The 19,457-nt window shown below is 41.7% G+C and overlaps 1 protein-coding gene across 5 annotated transcripts in view; it reads right to left on the bottom strand.

The window, feature by feature from the left end:
• LOC147023294 (SLIT and NTRK-like protein 2) overlaps nucleotides 1-19,457 on the bottom strand; it is a 133,341-nt gene that overhangs the window by 33,959 nt on the left and 79,925 nt on the right. For 3 of the 5 annotated variants that reach the window (XM_085888543.1, XM_085888542.1, XM_085888541.1), the window contains one exon: nucleotides 12,066-12,472. In XM_085888543.1, coding sequence (XP_085744669.1) covers nucleotides 12,066-12,472 — 407 coding nt within the window. Of the gene's footprint in view, nucleotides 1-11,388; nucleotides 11,535-12,065; nucleotides 12,473-19,457 lie in introns of those variants that run through there. The other 2 variants (XM_085888544.1, XM_085888545.1) reach the window with 2 other exon arrangements.

Below are 19,457 nucleotides of genomic sequence, written 5' to 3' on the forward strand. Positions count from 1 at the left end.
CATGTGAATGTATGTTATGTGCGTGGGGATGCTCACATCGAACACCTCAACTATAAGCACATTAACGCATAATGAGTTTCATTTCTCATTGTTTTGGTTAATAAAGTTTTGAAGTGGTTAACCTATTATTGACACACCCTGTACATATATATATATATATATATATATATATATATATATATATATATATATATATATATATATATCTATATATATAGTATGTGCTGTATATATATATATATATATATATATATATATATATATATATATATATATATATATATATTCTATATATATATATATATATTCTATATATATATATATATATATATATATATATATAAACTGTATATATACATATATACAGATATATTGTTGTGGTGCCGGGTTCGGTGGCAAGGACAACCGCTAGATGGAGCAATTGGGCCGTCTCCCACCGAACACCGGAATTGAAAGGTCGTAACCTTTTGATAACTCCAAAGGTCACGGGTCCCTTAGTCGGAGTGGACCGTGGTCGCCAATATTTCGACGGTGTGGGGTAGGGTTAATTGTCTCATTCCAAGTTACCTAAGTATCCACACCGTCTAACTACCGGGGAAGCCACAACCTCGTCCGACTTTGTCCTAACCGAGTCGCTGTTATCGACTCAGATCCGGCATAACCGAGCGGGGATTACCAAAGCCTGTCGGACAAAATGAACAATTCTCAAGCCCGAACCATACTGGGTAAGTGATAGAAACGACAGGCAACGAGCTGGTACATTTAACAGGGGTTTATTTACAATAATCGGGAAGGGAGAGACAGAGCAGACTTAACCACGAATATGCAGGAAAATGTACAATGGAGTCACTTAAACAGTTCTACTTACAGACTGGCCACAGACAAACACGCACACCCAAAAAGAAATGGACCTCGTGGGTCTTTATTCGGCCCTTCAGCTGAGGAGGATAGTTCAGCTGGGGGTCAGAATCTGGCCGGGTACCTGGCCACTTCGTGAGGTTTCACCGACTCCAACCCACCACAGTGGGACTCGAACCCATGACCCGGAATCTAACGAGCCCCCGATCCTGGCTGCCACGAACGAGGATATGAGCACCACGGAACACCTCCGCCACGACCACCACCACCACCACAAGGAATCCAAAAAAGACCGCAGACCAGACCAAGACCGCAGACGACGACTGCAGACCGAAGAGCAAAAAGCAAAGAGCCCCGACCCCCGACACGACCACCTTTCTTATCCTCCCCCGCCTACCCCCCTCCCCACGCGGGTGGAGGGATCCGCTCTGAGGTAGCTCGGCTCCGGATTGGTCAGGGGGCGTTGGGTGATCGGTGTCCTCCCCTCATTCGATGAGGGGAACACCGCATTCGGCTGGGGCGGGGCCGGCCCCGAGACGATCTCATCCCCGCCCATGCCCGTGGCCTCGAACACGTGCGTTATGGTGCCGTGGTGTGAAGTGAAACCTGGGCGGGTGAAGTGCTTGTTCGCCCGCAGAGTGGGAGGAGGAGTGAAGCGAGGGTTTTGCTGTAGAAAACTAACTAGAAAATAACTCGCAACGCACATACACTGAACCACCCATTAAACATAGGGACGGGACCCTAACTATAAACACATACTTATCGAAATAACTGAACTGCTGGGACTCTGGCTGTTGTGTGCAAATGGCTGCCAGATTCGTAACAATATATATATATATATATATATATATATATATATATATATATATATATATATATATATATATATATATATATATATATTTATATATATATATATATATATATATATATATATATATATATATATAATCGTTTTCGTTTTTGTTTTCAAATCGTTTTCTACTGGGAGGAGCAGGCTCAGGCTCAAAAAAAGGCTCAGGAGCTTGAGTGGAGAAGGGAGGAGTCCAGAGGGTGAGGGTGGAGAAATAGGCGGGACTAGGCAGGAGGCCTGGTCGAGCAGCAGGAAGTGAGGTCGTGTGGGCGGAGACGAGGAACAGAAGGCAGGCTGTCGAGGCGAGAAGTGGGCGGAGTCAAGTAGCAGGAACACTCCAAGTGAAGACACCCACACTGAACACACACAACAACCACACTACATGGAGGATGTCTCCGTGTTTTATAGAGCCCAGAGTTCAGGGGAGGGGCCATGCCAAATCTGATGTCATCGCCTGAGTCGGCGTTCCGATTGGCCCCGGGCCCTCACGTAGTCTGCCCACCTGGGTGCAAAAGCGTATGTGACACGCTGCACATGTCTGGCCTCAGGTCGACAGTGGAAGCTCAAAGTGCCAGTCTACTCCATAGTGCACGTTGCGATTTTTCCTCAGAAGTGATTGTTGGGGAGGGTACCGTGGGTTGTCATGCTGTGGTAAGCGAGACGAGGGGCAAGCGAGGCAGATTTACCTCAGAAAAGAAAAGGTGGGAATAAAATAAAAGGGAAAAATGATTTAATAATCCTAACTAATACCCATCGCAACGCCCTCCCTTGTCCTCCCACTACACAAAAGGAAGGGGTCTATCTGCACGTATATTAATGGCATAACTGACTCGGGACAACTATCTGTTGAATGCATGCGGCTCCGGGAACCGCAACAATGTATACACATATATATATATATATATATATATATATATATATATATATATATATATATATATATATATATATATATATATATATATATATATATATATATATATATATATATATATATATATATATATATATATATATATATATATATATATATATATATATATATATATATATATATATACATATATATATATATATATATATATATATATATATACATACATATATATATATATATATATATATATATATATATATATATATATATATATATATATATATATATATATATACATACATACTATCCCTGTGTCGTAAGAGGCGACCAGGGTTGTGTCAGGAAGGGCATCCGGCGTAAAACATGTGCCAAATCACTATGCGGATCATGCGGATGATCCGCTGTGGCGACCCCTAAGGGGAGCAGCCGAAAGAAGAAGAAGATATATACATATATATATATATATATATATATATATATATATATATATATATATATATATATATATATATATATATATATATATATATACAAGCCGGTAGGCGGACAAGGGAAGTCGACTACCCAATAGAACCTGAAGCGATGGGCCCATTTGATGGGGAATGACCTGATGATTAAGCACAAGAAAATTCATGATTCTAGCTTCAAGGGTTAATGCTGCAGATTGTTTTTTCGTTAAAATACCCGCAAATTTAGAGGTTTTTCGGCCGTTGCTAGGCAATGGAGCTGGTACATTTAACGATAGCCACGGTTCTTTCTCACACATAACTAGGACATACCATGAACCTACCATACCAGTTTCATGTATATCTGACTCATAGTCTCTGAGATATAACGAACTTCGTTTTTTTTTATTGTTTTCGACCAGGGTTCATTCAAAGTCTATCTTCTCCGACAGTTTTCATAGGATCCGGCTGGAAATTTTTGACAATATGGCTGAATGTACTGCCCACCGTCGCTCGTGGCCCGATTTTTGATTTTCGAAAAATTTTTTTTTAATGATTTTTCAAAAATTTCAAAGTCCCGTTGCTTGGCAACGGTGGTGTCCATAGCAACGGTTCTCATTTGCACACAACTAGGTCATGGTATGAACCTACCAGCCAAGTTTCATCAAAATCGCCATTGTGTTAACTGAAATCGCCATTTTAAATTCTGATTATAAGGGTCGAACAAATCTCAAAAAAAAATTTAATTTTTTTTTTTCGACTAGATCGACTACCCAACAGACAAACTAACATATCGACGGTAATACTGATAATAAGGGTAGATCATATTTCAAAAAAAAATTTTTTCAATTTCTTTTTTCGACTGGATCGATTACTCAATATATATATATATATATATATATATATATATATATATATATATATATATATATATATATATATATATATATATATATATATCTGCTGTATATACATATGCATATACGTACAGAGACACAGATACATATACAGTATATTTTGCGAATAATTACAGGTCATGCTTGGGAATAAGTATGGAAATTGGCATAAAAGGGCAAATTCAATGTTGCAGAAATCTCACTTTCTACAGTCATGTGCTAATCATTTACCCTGTGATTCGTTTTGTGCAACCAATCAGAAAGTGTGCAACCAGTATAAAGCCTCTGGAAGTCAAGGGAATCATACTGTACCCAGAAGCAGTATGTAAGTTCAGTAATGGCTCCCAGGACTGAAATACTGCATTCCAAGCATATATAAATCAAAATTATGGATGGTGAATGATACTCGATGCAGGAAATGTGAGAGGACTTCATGTTTCTTTAAGAGCTGCATGCAATGCTCCAAAGAGTGTACATAAAACTCTCCAAAAGTGATGTTAAGCATCTCAGGATGTGTTCTTTATCTGATTGATGATGGTCAGGTATAGATCTTGCCAACACCCTTGGTGTAAATTCAGGTGCGAAGATAACTGTGAGAAGGATACACATTAGCTCAAAGTGGTCTCAATGGATGTATAGCTGCTCAACAAATGTTACTCAGAACAGGTAACAATCCAAAAGGTTCAAATGGCATTGGACCATAAACAGTGCAATTATGCTCTTTACACATGAATACAAATTTGAATCAGACTATCGTTTGGCAACAATAAAATACAGTTTGTTCAATGGTAACAAGAGAATGTTACGTACAGGGTGTCCCAGATAAGAATGTCTGATATATTTGAGCTTCAATAAAATATTGAAATTTGAACACACGTACCATAGACATTATCATTTAATAATCCCCACCGCTGCAGGTGGACAGAGGTTATGTTTTCACCCCTGTTTTTTTGTTTGTCTGTCTGTCTGTCTGTCTGTCTGTCTATGAGCAGGATATCTCAAAATGTTTTTGACGGATTCGGACGAAACTTGATCGACTGGTTGGTAGTTTGACAATGATGAATTGAAACGATTTTGGTGAAGATCTGGATCCGGATACTACAATTTTAAAGTGATTCTTCACCATTGAGAGATAGGACCAAAAACTAAATATAGCATGATATTTAAAAACGCTGTGGATGGGTTATTACAAAACTAGGTGGACGAGATGAGATGTGCTTGGGCAAGACTGGGGATTACATGTTCGTTATTATTGCCAAATTATTGTTGTTGTTAATATTATTAGTATTAATTAATATATGCTTTGTTACAATGTAATTATTATTTTTGTTATTTATTTTTTAATTAGAATGCCATGCCTTGGGAAGACCTATTCTTCTTATTATTATTCTTCTTGCGTATGGCAGCTTGGGTGCCGGGTAGCTATCATTTTTTTGGGGCACGACTATGCTGCTGATTCTGTGCTCCTATACCAATACACGGGTGCTCATTTCACCAACCATGGAAGGATGAAAGGCTGAGTCAACCCCACCTGGTGTTAATAGAGTGGCTAATGGAGCTCAAACTGAGGACCCTAAGATCCCAAGCCAGCTGCCCTAACCACTAAGCCAACATCTTGATTGAAAGGACCTATTAAGCTGCTCTATACACCTTCATATGGCATGTGTTTAAAACATGGGAATTCTTCCGGGTTCTTTGTAATTGATTAGCCAAATCAACTTAGGAGATCATGACGATCATTTGGCTGTATTACATTTCACATCAGAAAGCTCGAGTGGAACTCCACAAATAAACATGACACACACACACACACACACACACACACACACACACACACACACACACACACACACACACACACACACACACACACACTAGATATTAACAATAGTACATTGATATATTTGTTTTAACTCTGTAGCCCTTCCTGATTGCACCTGCTTGGCCGACACAAACCCTTACCTTGTTAGCCTTCACAAATATAAGCCTACTGCTCACTTACATTCCTTTGTTCCCATTTTACCAACAAGTAATCCTAAAAGACAAAAACAAAACACTATCTTGTGGTATCCTTGATCCCCACCGAAGACATGTTTTATTTTTACTGAATTTTCTTTCTCCCATCACCACCTTCCCTTTCCCCCATTAATTTACCTGTGACATGTGCTCTTCCTTTTCTGTTTTTATGGTATCCTTTGTTCCTATCTTCCAATGCCACTCATGTCTGTTTGTCTATTCTCAACCCATTACTAGGTTAACCTAACATCCTCCGTAATGATCTCTTTCAATCATAAACTCACTATACATTTTATTTAAAGGCGTGAAACTCATGGAAGAGCATGGTAGATCTGAAAGTGGGACAAACATCAAGGGAATTAATGAACAGGGTAAGAGGAAAGGAAGGAAGGGACGAAAAACTGAAACGAGTAAGTAATATGGATGGGTTAAGAAGGGTTAATGGGGGTCATAATGATGATGGCTGAGGATGGGGGATGACAAGAGATGGTGGTGCACTGCATGCTGAAAGCTCTGGAGGGAAGAGTGAGACAGAACAGCTTCTGGAAAGTGGTTTCATATATGGTACGTGGGAAGCAAAGAATAAAAGAGTTGAGGTGGGCAGTCAGCCTGAAAAAGTAACCATAATGGGATTTCTGGAAGAATGTGTGCACCCTGGAGTAGATAGGAAAGGTCAGAGGACAGAGTGAAGATGCAACAATATTGGAGAAGTAGAAGTAAAAAATAGGCAGACCACCGGCCTGCCTGCAAGGTGAAAGCAACAAACCTTGTGCTGCAGCCTCATTAGAGGAGATTCCAATAGTGTTTGGAGCTTTAGATTTCACAGAATTAAGGAGAGACGGATGTGATGCTGGGACACCAGCACCGAGCAGAGAGCAGTATACCCATTGGGCTTTGGCAAAGGCCTTGTAGATGGTGAGTACCTCTGATTTTCCAAGGAATGACCTGCATCGATGGACAATTCCCAGTCTGCGTCTGGCTTGGAGGCCAGCTTTGAAATGTGATAAACCCAGGAGAGTACATGGCTAATGGTGAGTGGCTGACCAAGGAAATATGTATAGGGGTTATTTTGATGATCCTTTCGGAGCAATAGGGTGCGACTGTGAGATTTTCCAAGATTGAAGGACATGTTCCATTTATCTGACCACTCTAATCATTTCTGGATCAGTGGAAAGAGGGATGCAGCTGCTCTTTGCCGTGTAGAGGGATGGGGGTACTGTACGACCCAATGTGAAGTTAATGCCAAAAGGAAGAGAGGCTTTTCCAGCAGAACATCAGAGGTCATTGATTATAGATGAGGAACATGACTGGGCCCACAACTCTGCGTCCAGTCTCCAGTGGTCGAGGGGACGAGAGGGTTCCAGTGATGGTAACATATTGACTGTATGAAGGCCGGGAGGAAGTCAGAAATTTATGAATGGAGACGGCCTTCTATGCCACAGGCAGAGAGCTTGGCAATCAAAGTAGGATGCTTGACAGTTTTGAATGCCTGAGATATGTCCAGGGAAATGGTCCTAACCTTTGGTTTGAGATAGATGGCCTCCAATCATTGCTGAGCGAGTTGCAGAAGCATTTCAGACTTGAGTGAATGGGACAGAATCGTAAATGATGGTCAGAGATCAGGTTATTTGAAAACAGGAAAGATGACATCAGAAGCAAAGACGGATTCCATGACTTTGAATATAATTGGAAGCAAACTCACTGACCTATAGGTGGTAGGATCTGTTTTCCATCCTTCTTGTGCATGATAGTGATGTTTGCTGACTTAACAATACTCAGGGAGGTGGCCAAACAAGATGGCAGGTTGAAAACGAGGTGCAATGCCATGTGCAAAGCATACAGCATTCCGTGTGAAATGCTCATGCAGTGCACAACTCAGTCCTTTATTTTGCATTTTATGCACGAATTTGTACAAACAACACATTCACCACGTACAACTTTTCATTTGTACTCTTCACAAGTACTCTTCATTTGCAAATTCCATTTCTGTATCACTTTCATGTTCACATAATGATTTACAAAACTGTATATGATATGCCAGTCACTCAAGAAGAACCAATAAATGCTTGTAGTTGCTGCTCTGGTCTCAGGTAACAAAGGAATCTCTGCAGATTTAAAAGGAAACAAGTTGTACTTATGGTCTCACAGTGCATAATGGATACTAAGCTATCAGCTTGGAAATGCACGCCTGCGTGCACACACACCACCCACACACACACACACACACACACACACACACACACACACACACACACACACACACACACACACACACACACACACACACACACACACACACACACACCCTGCTTTACATATGAATGGAACATCATAAGAAGTTGAAATGGAATGAGCAGCAGACATGTCAGAATGTGATTAGTGAAATTTGGAAACTGTTAAATGATTGAACTTCGGAAACTTAAATGACAAGCTCTACCCCTGCTGCTGCTGCTACGACTACTAATGCTCCTCCTATGGCAAAATTATTCCCATATTCTGGTGTACGGGTCGACTGGGGGAGTTTTTGGTCCATGTTTCTCATAAACCAACTAGCCAGGCCTAATGGTCAACGGAAGGTGTCAGCGATTTGGTTGATGGCCTTCTGATGTATGGAACACAAATTGATACCTCGCCCTGCTTGCGAAACACTGGGATGACGATTTATAGCTGTGTCAAGATTCAAACACAGGCTCTGATCTAAGCTATCCTGGCAGCACATAATATGGCAAGCTACACCAAAGGATATTAAATGTGATGTGGGAGTGCTATCTGAAATATGTACACCGGTGAAGGCAAACTCTGGTTTGTTCACAGAGGATGGACTTCAATGTGCTGCTGGCTGCAGCTGAGATATCAGTGAGATACAGTTCAGGGGAAATTGGTTTGAAGTCATATATAACGTTGTCTGCAGGTGTTCGCTTATTTCTTCAAATTGGTGAACTTCTTCTTCTTGTGTATGGCAGCTTGGCTGCTTGCTAGCAGTGTGACCACTTCATTTTCATGAATGCCAAGGTGAGCCAATGAAAAAAGCAAAGAATTCAAAAGGTTTCGGAAAAGCGATTGTAATAGAAAACCTATACGCCAAGAAAACCTATAGAAAACCAAGACGCCAAGGTGAACAATGAATAGCCAAGATCTTGTGAAAAAATCCAAGGAGTAGTCACACTGCTTGGTAGCTATCATTTTGTTGGGGCACGACTACGCCGCTGATGCTGTGCTCCTCTTCCAGTACACTGATACTCATTTTGCCAACCTCGGAAGGATGACACGCTGAGTCAACCCCACCTGGTGTTAATTCAAGGGAAAACAGGGCTTAAACTCGGGACCCGAGGATCCCAAGCCAGCCAAATGGTGAACTGAAGGACAACTGCTCACTTCCATTAATTTTGTTTTTCAGTTTTTGTTTGCATTTATTTTTTTTTAGGTGGCGATAAACGGACATCATTCTTGCACAACGGGAATCGGGCTTCCTCGACGGTTACATCTTTCCTGAAACCTGACGGACGACCAATTATAATTCACAACCTCAAGGCAATTTCTTTATTGTTTCTTCACAATGTTTCATCATCCTCTACAAATGTTGGTGCTAGCGATGCATGGAAGGAAAACACGTTTGTGATGAGCGACATGTCATGATGTTTCAGGCTAATTAATGAGTGGAAGAGTAATCCCTATTACGTGATGCTTTCGAACAATGGTCATGCTTTGCTTGGTAAGCCGACAGTACTGATCTGGACGTGTTCATGAACACGAGGTGCAGGTTATTTAAACGACATCACTTTTTTTGCATTACGTCATAACGTTCGTTCTCTTCATGGATTGATGTACAAGCTTCAACAATGCCTGAGTCATTGTTGGAAAAAGTGAAAGACAATGATGAAGTCACTTATTGGATGAATGTTGCATTATTAACCTCTGCCATCGAAGATCAGAGGTTACTGTTTTCACCCCTTTCTGTTTGTTTGTTTGTTTGTTTGTTTGTTTGTGAACAGTATTGCGGCAAAACTCCTCGACGGATTTCGACGAAACTTGGTGGGGGGATTAGGTATGGTCCAAGGATCATGCCATTAGATTTTGGACCTGGTCCAAAGTCCAATATGGCGGCTATGGCGGCCATTTTGAAAAAATATTTGAATTTTTTTTTTGCATTTCTACATGTTTTAAGTGATTTCCAACCAAAATAAATAAATTTGTTAGAGAAAAAACAAAACTTAGAAAATTTTGCAACTTTTTTCAAAAAAATTCGAATTTATTTGAAAAATATTTGAATTTTTTTTTGCATTTCTACATGTTTTAAGTGATTTCCAACCAAAAATAAATAAATTTGTTAGAGAAAAAACAAAACTTAGAAAATTTTGCAACTTAAAAAAAAAAAAAAAATTCGATTTTATTTGAAAAATATTTGAATTTTTTTTTTTTTTTGCATTTCTACATGTTTTAAGTGATTTCCAACCCCCCAAAAAAATTTGTTGGAGAAAAAAAACTGAAATTTTGCACCTTTTTTTTCAAAAAAAATTTCGATTTTATTTTTTGGGCATTTCTACATGCGCGTCGATCTAGTTTAGTTTATTCAATCGTGGTTCAGTAGAGTCTGATCCGTTTTGACCTACAATGAATAGGATATCAGGTTCACTTAAGTGACCCAGCAGTATTGGCGGCGGAGGTTTTGCACTCTATCGAGTGCTCCCCCTCTAGTTACAACAATGAGATTCAAAAAAACATACAATTTGTGTATGGGGGATGTGTATCCCAGGTTGGATGTTTTTGGCTGAAGAACTAGCCCATTTGGTGGAGTGCTCTCACCTCTGAGTTGTCTGGTCGTAAATTGTGTGAACTAAAATTGCCCACCTGGTGCAGTGCCAGGAGGGGGCGCCGAATGTTGAAGTACGCACTTCTTAAAGGAGGGCAAGTAAAGCTGGCTGTTCTGTCTGAATTTATTTTCTGGGCATTTGTCTTCCCACAGTATCACTCAAAAGGATCAGTCCATTGTGCGTAGGTACCCTGGCTAATTTCCCTGCCCATATTTTAAATGGGATTTATAAATCAGTTATGAGGGAGGATGTTAGGCTATAGATTAAGTTATAATTGGGATGTAATGGCATGATGGGCCAAGTGGGCTTCTCCTGTATCTACATTTCCTTGGATACCTTGTACACATATGAGTTGTTTGCAAACATGGTAAGTAAAAGCATCTCCTTCGTTTATACAAGCCATTTCAAGCATACAGGCTGGCCAACTTAACATGCTCCATGAAATACTTTGGCACTGTGGAATGTTGTACCCCACCTGCCTGCGCATGAGCACCACAAACACAGTCGGTTTTGAATTCTCGTGAGTCTGCAGCGAGCACTGCGGTTAAAACATCGACCAAAGTGCATATGTTGTTCATTGATGTGCGTTACAAAATGTTTTCATGAGAAAAATTAACAAATGTGTGCTCACATTTAACTTTATGCCAGGCACACAACTCTTCTTTGCCCTTAGGGCAGGGATGTTGCTGGCTGTGCACTGTGCTGAGTTCTTAAGCCAGCAGAACTGCAAGCCTGGGCAGGACTTGCTGGTGGCAGCAATGATAGCACCTGCATGAACTGTAAATCGCACACACGTTCTCATTTTGTTTATCCCAGGATCCTGGATCGTTCACTTAATGTTAATGCTTGAGGATTGAAATGTCATTGGCACCAGTGCTGATTGTCTCAGTCAATTTTATTCAATAACCTATAAAGTGTGTTTTTTTTTGTTTTCAGATTCAAACATCCAGAACACACAAGAAGCCCGAGCTTTGGGGACCGAACCAGGAGAATAGTTTGAGCACGATACTTTGAGCGACATTGTTGTAAAGCGAAGCTTGCCAAATGAGCTCGCAAGGTGCAAGTTAAGACTGTTTATACATCCAGATATACAATACATATGTGAAGTAACCTGCACAAGATGGTAGGATCTTAAATGATCTGTTAATGGAGGCCATATGTGGTGAAACCATTAAGCCCTGGAAGAAATGTACTGGCTGAAGTGTGCAAAATTTGGGTAAGGTCATGAGGTGAGTTTCACAAACTGAAAAGATCAATAGGTCAAAATCCAGGATCTCACATCAATCCAAACCAAGTGAGCTGACCTACCTCTATGCCATTGAGGTGTGTTGATCCCAGATGAAGGACAAGCAAGGAGCCACTGAATGCATAGAAATCTTGCTTGTGCAAAATGCTCAGAACATTTTTGGACAGGTACAAGTGGTGACCTTTGCGTGCTGGAGGTGGGTTCCATGGCATACTCGCATTGACCAGGCCTCGATCTTCACAGTCCAGCTCCCAAACACCATCTCGTTCAGAGCACTGGCACATTCCCCCAACCTCGCACATGGCAGACAATTCGACAGACGGTACCACCTCGTTGCCGAATGGTCCGGTTCCATCGTCCTCTTCAGTGGAACTCCCCGAAGACTTTGCAGCATCTGCTGCAGCTGCTGCCTCTGCCCGGGCCTCCCACTCACCGCGGCCTATTGCAGCTGGTGACATCACCGCATTGACTGACAGATGGAAACACAGACAAGTAGTTAGTCAAACACCCAGCCATGGATTTTGATAATTTGTGTACAAGCTTTCAAATGGTATGCACGACCTTTTAACCAGCCAATACAGCCATCATTACACCGATTTATAAAGCTTTTAGTTGGGTACAGGCAGCAAAGGTGGGCCTGCCTGTTGAACTGTCTACCGTGTGCAAGGTTGGGTGAATGTGTCCCACATTGTAATGAACTCAAGACAAAAGCTAACCATTTTTCTTCAAGTCACTGCAATTAGAATAAATTTTAAAATATTAAACTTAAGTCCCGAGCTTGAGTGAAAGGTAAATGACAGAGCATGCCAGTAAGCCTCCATGACCATCAGTATGTGGTGTTTATGTAGCTTTCTTACCACTTTAAACTTTCACAAGAACATGTCCAGAGGAGTTAAATCGAGCATAAAAAGAGGGGAATGAGAACACTCCATGCATGGGTCATGTCGATATGCTTTATACAGATGTCAAGGCCCACAACAAAGCTGCCTTTCTTGTCGCCACCATCATTAACAATAGTTACATTCAGCTTTTTGTTGTAACAGAGCCATTTGTTACAAAGGATAACATTCCACACTTTTCTGTCTTGTATCGAGGTTCATAAAAGAGCAGAACAACAGGGGGATAAGGGTCAACAACCACAAGGTGGGGCAAACGACAATGATTCACAGCACAGCACAAGGGGAGGAGTTTCAGCTAATTAAATGGGGACAGTGTTTCAGTGGGGTTCGTAAAACTCAAAGGCAGAAATGAGAAAGACCATGAGATGTGGTGGTGGGAAGCAGACTTAAAGTCTGGGGGGTGGTGGGGGACACACCAGATTCAGGAAAGTCGGTTCCACATGCAAGAGAAGAGGCAGATTAAGTAACAGAAGGAACAGTTAATTTAGATCTTGGGATTGTAATAGGGTAAGGGTTTCTGGTAGAATGGGTATAACCTTGAGGGGCAGGAGCTCAGCAAAGAGGTGAGAGGGAAGGAGGTGACAGGCTAGACTTGGAAAAAACACTTCAAGGCCTCCAACCTGCCAACAGTGAGAAAGAAGTCTGATGTCCCGAGATGGCAGAATGTTTCGCCAAAAATACTCTCATGCTGTTTGTTTACCACAGTGAATCATCGAGACTACTCATTCAGCCCTTACAGCAATAAATTAAAAAAAACAAAACAAAGATTCCATTTACACATTACATGCTCAATATGCCAGGATGTTGACTCCTTCCTTTACTCTGCAGCCTTTGTCACTTTTTTTTTTTAATCCTCTTCTCCTCAACTATGATTACTGCTTTGCTCGCATCATCATTTTTTGGTCAATTCACTCCAAATTCCCACCCTGCCAAATCCTTCCTGTGTATTTAATATGTAGATTATCGGAAAGGATGCATGAAGCATTGAGTAGCTGCATGCAAGCCCTCAAATAATTATTTGGAACATTTATCAAACTTTCATTTAAAAATCATGGCGAATTATAGTAATGGGGCAACGAGTAAAGCTCGACTGAATGTGACATTCTGGAGAGGCATCAAAATGGTGAGAAATGAGGATGAGAGATCATGCGTGAGACGGTCATGCCGATTTCAAGAGATAAAATAAGCAGAAGCAATGAAGAGGCTGAAAAAGAGCGACTTATTTGATTGATGTTGGACGGCTTATATGTATTATTGCAATAAATGACAAAATAGTAAAATCTTAATACAAGATAAAAGAATAGTCATGAAAAGATCTAAAATCATTGGAAGAATGCCACGCCGACCCTTGAATCTCTGGAAGAATTTCGCTAGATGTCAAAGATTTTGGACCTCACGTTAGAAAATAGCTGAGCCATTGGGGCTGCACCCGTTGGCACAGTAGTGATGCATTATCGATGAAGAATACATTGTGAGCCATGGGGAGGATGTCCAGAAACCACTGCGAATTCGTTTCAGGAGGTACCTGACTTGGGAGGCACTCTGGCCAAATTCCATTCCTGCCCAAACGAGCTCCACTTGAATGCCAGGCCTCGCCAGCTAGTTCATTAAATGCTGACTCCAAAAGAAGGTGGGAATAATTGAGGCTGTTCAAGAAAGGGTGTTAAATAGTAGTAGTCGTCGTAGTAAGAGTAGTAGCGCTTTTGTTAGAATCGCCACAATTATATTTAATGCTGCTCGCTCTCCTCACCCCTGCTAGTACACGGTCAGGACTGCAGTCGGTAAGGTGAAGCATTTTAAGAGAAAGCAAGAGAGAGAGAGAGAGAGAGAGAGAGAGAGAGAGAGAGAGAGAGAGAGAGAAAGCAAGAGAGAGAGAGAAAGCGAGAGAGAAAGCGAGAGAGAAAGCGAGAGAGAAAGCGAGAGAGAAAGCGAGAGAGAGAGAGAGAGAGAGAGACCTGAGAGAGCAGTCTCCTCGCTGCTCAGAGACTGCAGTCGGTAAGAGAGAAGCATTTTGAGAGAGAGAGAGAGAGAGAGAGAGAGAGAGAGAGAGAGAGAGAGAGAGAGAGAGAGAGAGAGAGAGAGAGAGAGAGAGAGAGAGAGAGAGAGAGAGAGAGAGAGAGAGAGAGAGAGAACAAATTACCAAAATAACACATTTATATGAATAAGAGCAAAGTGCCTTGTGGAGAGATATTACAAAGTGCTTCGTTTTTTGTCCAAGTTTCCTTAGAATTTGGAACAGTGTTACCATTTTCTTCCACCTTATATTCACAAGTTAAAATCAAGCTGACAAGGAGATCTCGTGACTTGCTCTGCTTCTTCACCGGGTGTCCGGTGATGAAGAGTGTTGGTGAGAAGTGAAGCCAGAAGTGCAAAAGTAAGTTTTTCATCAGAAAGAGAATTGGCTGAAGATGACGACATTGTAGGTACATGTGAAATACCGTTTCTCTTTCACCACAAAAGCAGCATTCCTCTGGAACATTTGTGAAATGCGCATCATGGCTCCAGAGCTTAAGGCACCATGCAGCAATCTCCAACTTAAGTCTGCCATTGTTCTTAGCGTTGGGTGAAGATAGAGTGAACCCCAACATGGATGACTTTGAAAAGTAAGTGGAAGAATCTCACGTCAGGGAGTATCCCGTCGGGTTGCAAGAGCATGTAATGGAGCGAGAGCATGACCAGCAGGTATATGTTCTTCCTTGACAGCCCACGGAATGACATTTTAGCTGCACCAGGGGGCCAACCCATGTTGTGTGCAGGTGGTGGCTGAGGGAGCTCGCAATGACGTGGTTCGATTTTGAAGTTCATGAAGTTGCTGCTGGACATCTGCAAAGTTCCATCACCCTCATTGGGATTCTTTAGGTAAGCCACGCAATCAGGAGGCAAAGACATTTTAACCTCTTGGAGTATCCTTGAGGGGATTCTAATTGTCCGTAGGTCCATTTTCACTGCGAGTTCCTCTGATGAGAGAAGGCCTCTCTTCCTATCATTCACAATGTCTCCCACTGTGATTATATTACCAGTCAAAACTTCCTTCTTAATGAGCATGAAGCCAGGGTTGGACCTTGCAGAAGAGGGTTGAGAAAGAGTGGTTCTTCAAACAAGTCTTTGCTTGGAGAAGGATCTGTTCTTTTTATGCCAGCAACATGCCAAGCCCTCAGCATTTCTTGATAAAACGGAGGCAATTTCGAACTTGACAAGTTGTGTGAAGTAATGGTAAAAATATACCTTTCATACCCAAGATTTAACACTTTGCTGAAAAAGTATGACGCCAATGAGCACCATTGAGGTGTAGGATTCGCATACAGGTCGCGTTGAATGATCTTCAGACTAGATGTGTGGTCGTGGCTTCGAAGGCAGAGAAAAGACTGTCCACCTTCATCCAAGGGCAAGCGAAGAATGCCCAAGGAAACCCAGTGTTTGCCATTCCAAAAGTAGTCCAACAACTTCCTCTGTATCTCAAACAGAAACTTCTCTGGAATACTTATGCAAGAAATCTTGATCAACTTTGGAATGATAAATTGTTTAATGAGGAGTGTTTTCCCTCTGTGACAGGACTTTTAGCAGCCCACTCCAGTCTCTCAACTTTGCTTCTATATTGTCCCCTAAAATTTTCCATTTGACAAGTGGTGAGCACCCACTTGAGGTGGACAAATGCACCCCCAAGTATTTTAGCTCACTGTGACTCCATGTCAATTCCTGAAAAGCTTTTGGGAACTCTGTGATCTGCATTGGTCCAACCTGAAGCCCAGAACTTTTCCTCCAATTTATTGTCGCAGACGATGTTGTTGAGTTGACCCACTGACGATAATAAATGGCTTGCATGGCCCTTGCACTGCTGGCAAAAACAAGGACGTCATCTACATATGCAGAAAGTATGAGGGAGAGCCTGTTGTTTGGTACCACCATGCCAGTTAGCCTTCGCCTCATCAAACAAAGGAAGGGTTCGATGCACAGGGAATAAAGTTGGCTCGACAAGGGACATCCTTGTCTTATTCCTCTTTTGAATGGAAAGGGAGCGAGCAAGTGACCATTGACTTTAACTAGGCATTCTGCCAACACATACAACATCTGGATCATGCCTACGTATCTCCTCCCCAATCCAAAAGTTAGCAGGGTCTCAAAGAGGTAATAATGGTTTATTTGGTCAAATGCTTTCTCTTGATCTAAGGAAAGGAATCCAACTCGAGTCTGAGTCTTGTCCGCATACTGTATTACGTCTCTGACCAGGGATATGTTGTCATATATTGTTCTACCAGGGATGTCGTATGACTGGTCAGGGCTGATTAATTTTGGTAATACCAGTCCAGATGATTTGACAGCATTTTAGCCATGGTTTTGTAGTCCACGCACAACAGAGATACTGGCCGATAGTTCCTTATGTCTCTCAAGTCACCCTCCTTATAAATCAAAGCCAAGGTTGCTCGCCTCCAAGACAGTGGCATTTGGCCTGTATCACATGCTTCATGAGCTACACTAAGGTAGTCAAGTCTGATCAAATCCTGTACTTTGGTGTAAAATTCACAAGACAAGCCATCCACTCCAGGGGACTTATCCAGTGACAGGCTATGCAGAGCAGTTGTTAATTCTTCCAGAGAAAATGGACCTTATAGTCACTCTCTGTATTCTGCAGTCACTTCAGGGAGGTCTTTCCACAAAGTGCCATAAGCCTCGGCATCCACATTCTTACCCGAGTAGAGTTGAGCATAAAAACCTTGAATTTGTTCATGAACACGCTCAGGATTAAGCAAGGAGCCATCTTCTTCCAGAACACTGGATATCGTCCTAAGTCGACTTTTGCGCTTTTCTAAAGTTTTGAAATAACTCGGGGCATATTCATCCTCAATAAGAAACTGCAACCGAGAGTGAACGAATGCTCCTCGTGCCTTTATATGACTACATGCTTTGAGGGTGCTCCTCTTTTCCTCATAAGCACGCAATTCAGCAGGGATGAGCGTGGTCAAGCGACACTCGAGATGCAACAATTCCTCTTTGAGCTTAGCAATTTCTACTCTAATTGCTTTGCTCAATCCATATGAGTATTCCTGGAATAACAATTTCAGCCTTACTTTCCCAACGTCCCACCAGTCCAAGTGAACAAAAATCTCCTTTTCTATCCCTCCAGGCTTGCCAAAAGTTGCTAAAGTTTAACAAAAAAGCTTTATCCTTGACTAAGGCATTGCTGAGATGACAAAACCCAGTGTCATGCCTTGCCTCAGCCAGGGAAAGCTTAATCCAGGCCAGACTATGATCTGCAAAATGTGCAAATTTTATACCGGAGCAACTTGCACTCCTGCAGCAACGGTGAGACAAGTAAAATCGGTCTAGTCGTGATTGTGAGATATTACCACCCCTGATACTAGTGAGAGGAAATTATTTATCTGTGGGGTGCTGTACACACCAAATGTCTCTCAGGTTGAACAGTGTTGCCACTTGTTGTAATGCTTTAGCAGAAGGACTGTGCGGTTCTTTCCCCACCCTATCTCGGGAGGGATTGAGAGTGCAATTAAAATCCCCTCCAAGAATCACACACTCTTCGTCAGGCAAGGTGAGTATGAATCTCCACATATGATCAAAGAACCACACCCTTGCAGTTCCTATACATGGTGCATAAATGTTGACAAAGTTAACAACAAAATCTTCAAACCTTACCTTTACATGTAACAAACAGCCCAAACTGACTTCATTTACAACAAGTATTTCAGGTTTCACACTTGGTGAAAAGATGATAGCCATCCGCAAGTTGTATCTGTGAGGTGACTGAAAAAGTCAATCCATGCCATTGATTTTCCCATCGGAAGGCAGCCTCTTGGGTTGTGTGGGTCTCCTGTAGAAATGCTACTCCAAGGTTCTCCTTTAAACAGAATGGCAGTACTTGGTGCAAACGAAATGCATCTTTACACCCGTTAACATTCAGTGATCCCAGGCGAAAACATTATGCTGTCATTGCATATAATGAGAGTTGTAGAAGGAGAAACACAGTCTAAGCCAACTCATGCTTAGCCCCATAACTTCGCAACTTTGCAAGAAACTTCCTGACTCAGACTTGCTCAGCTGAACCTGAAGTCTTGCTTTGTTTGTCCATCTCTCATCAGTATATACAGGGAATGTATGAGTGTTTTGTAGTCTTTCCACCACTTTGGAGCAGTTTCAGCTTTCTTCCGACTGTGCAAGCTTTGCTCAAGAAACTATAATATTTCATGGCCAGGAATACATGAATGATGCCCTGAGGGCAGTTCCGATTCAATGCCTGTTAATGATCCTTGATCCCCTTCCCAGTCACCGATGCTCCCCTCATCTTTGCTGTCTGGGAGCTCATGGTCTTTCTCCTTTGGTACATCTGCAAAGTATGACAAAACTTCTGCCTTGTCATCACTTAAAACTGACTTTCCACCTTCTCCTGGTGAAACAGATTAACACTTTGTTGGTGCTAACGAAGCAGTCTTTGCTTCACCGCTTGGCAAAGCTATAGGGATTGAAGATGCTTTGATGGTAGGGACAGGGAGATCATCTGTTTGAGGTGCTACGGTATAACTGTGATCGACTTCGCCGTCTACA

Source organism: Eptatretus burgeri, chromosome 7 (genome assembly GCF_056783735.1).
Source record: "Eptatretus burgeri isolate ZD-2024b chromosome 7, Ebu_testis_v1, whole genome shotgun sequence".
NCBI lineage: Eukaryota > Metazoa > Chordata > Myxini > Myxiniformes > Myxinidae > Eptatretus > Eptatretus burgeri.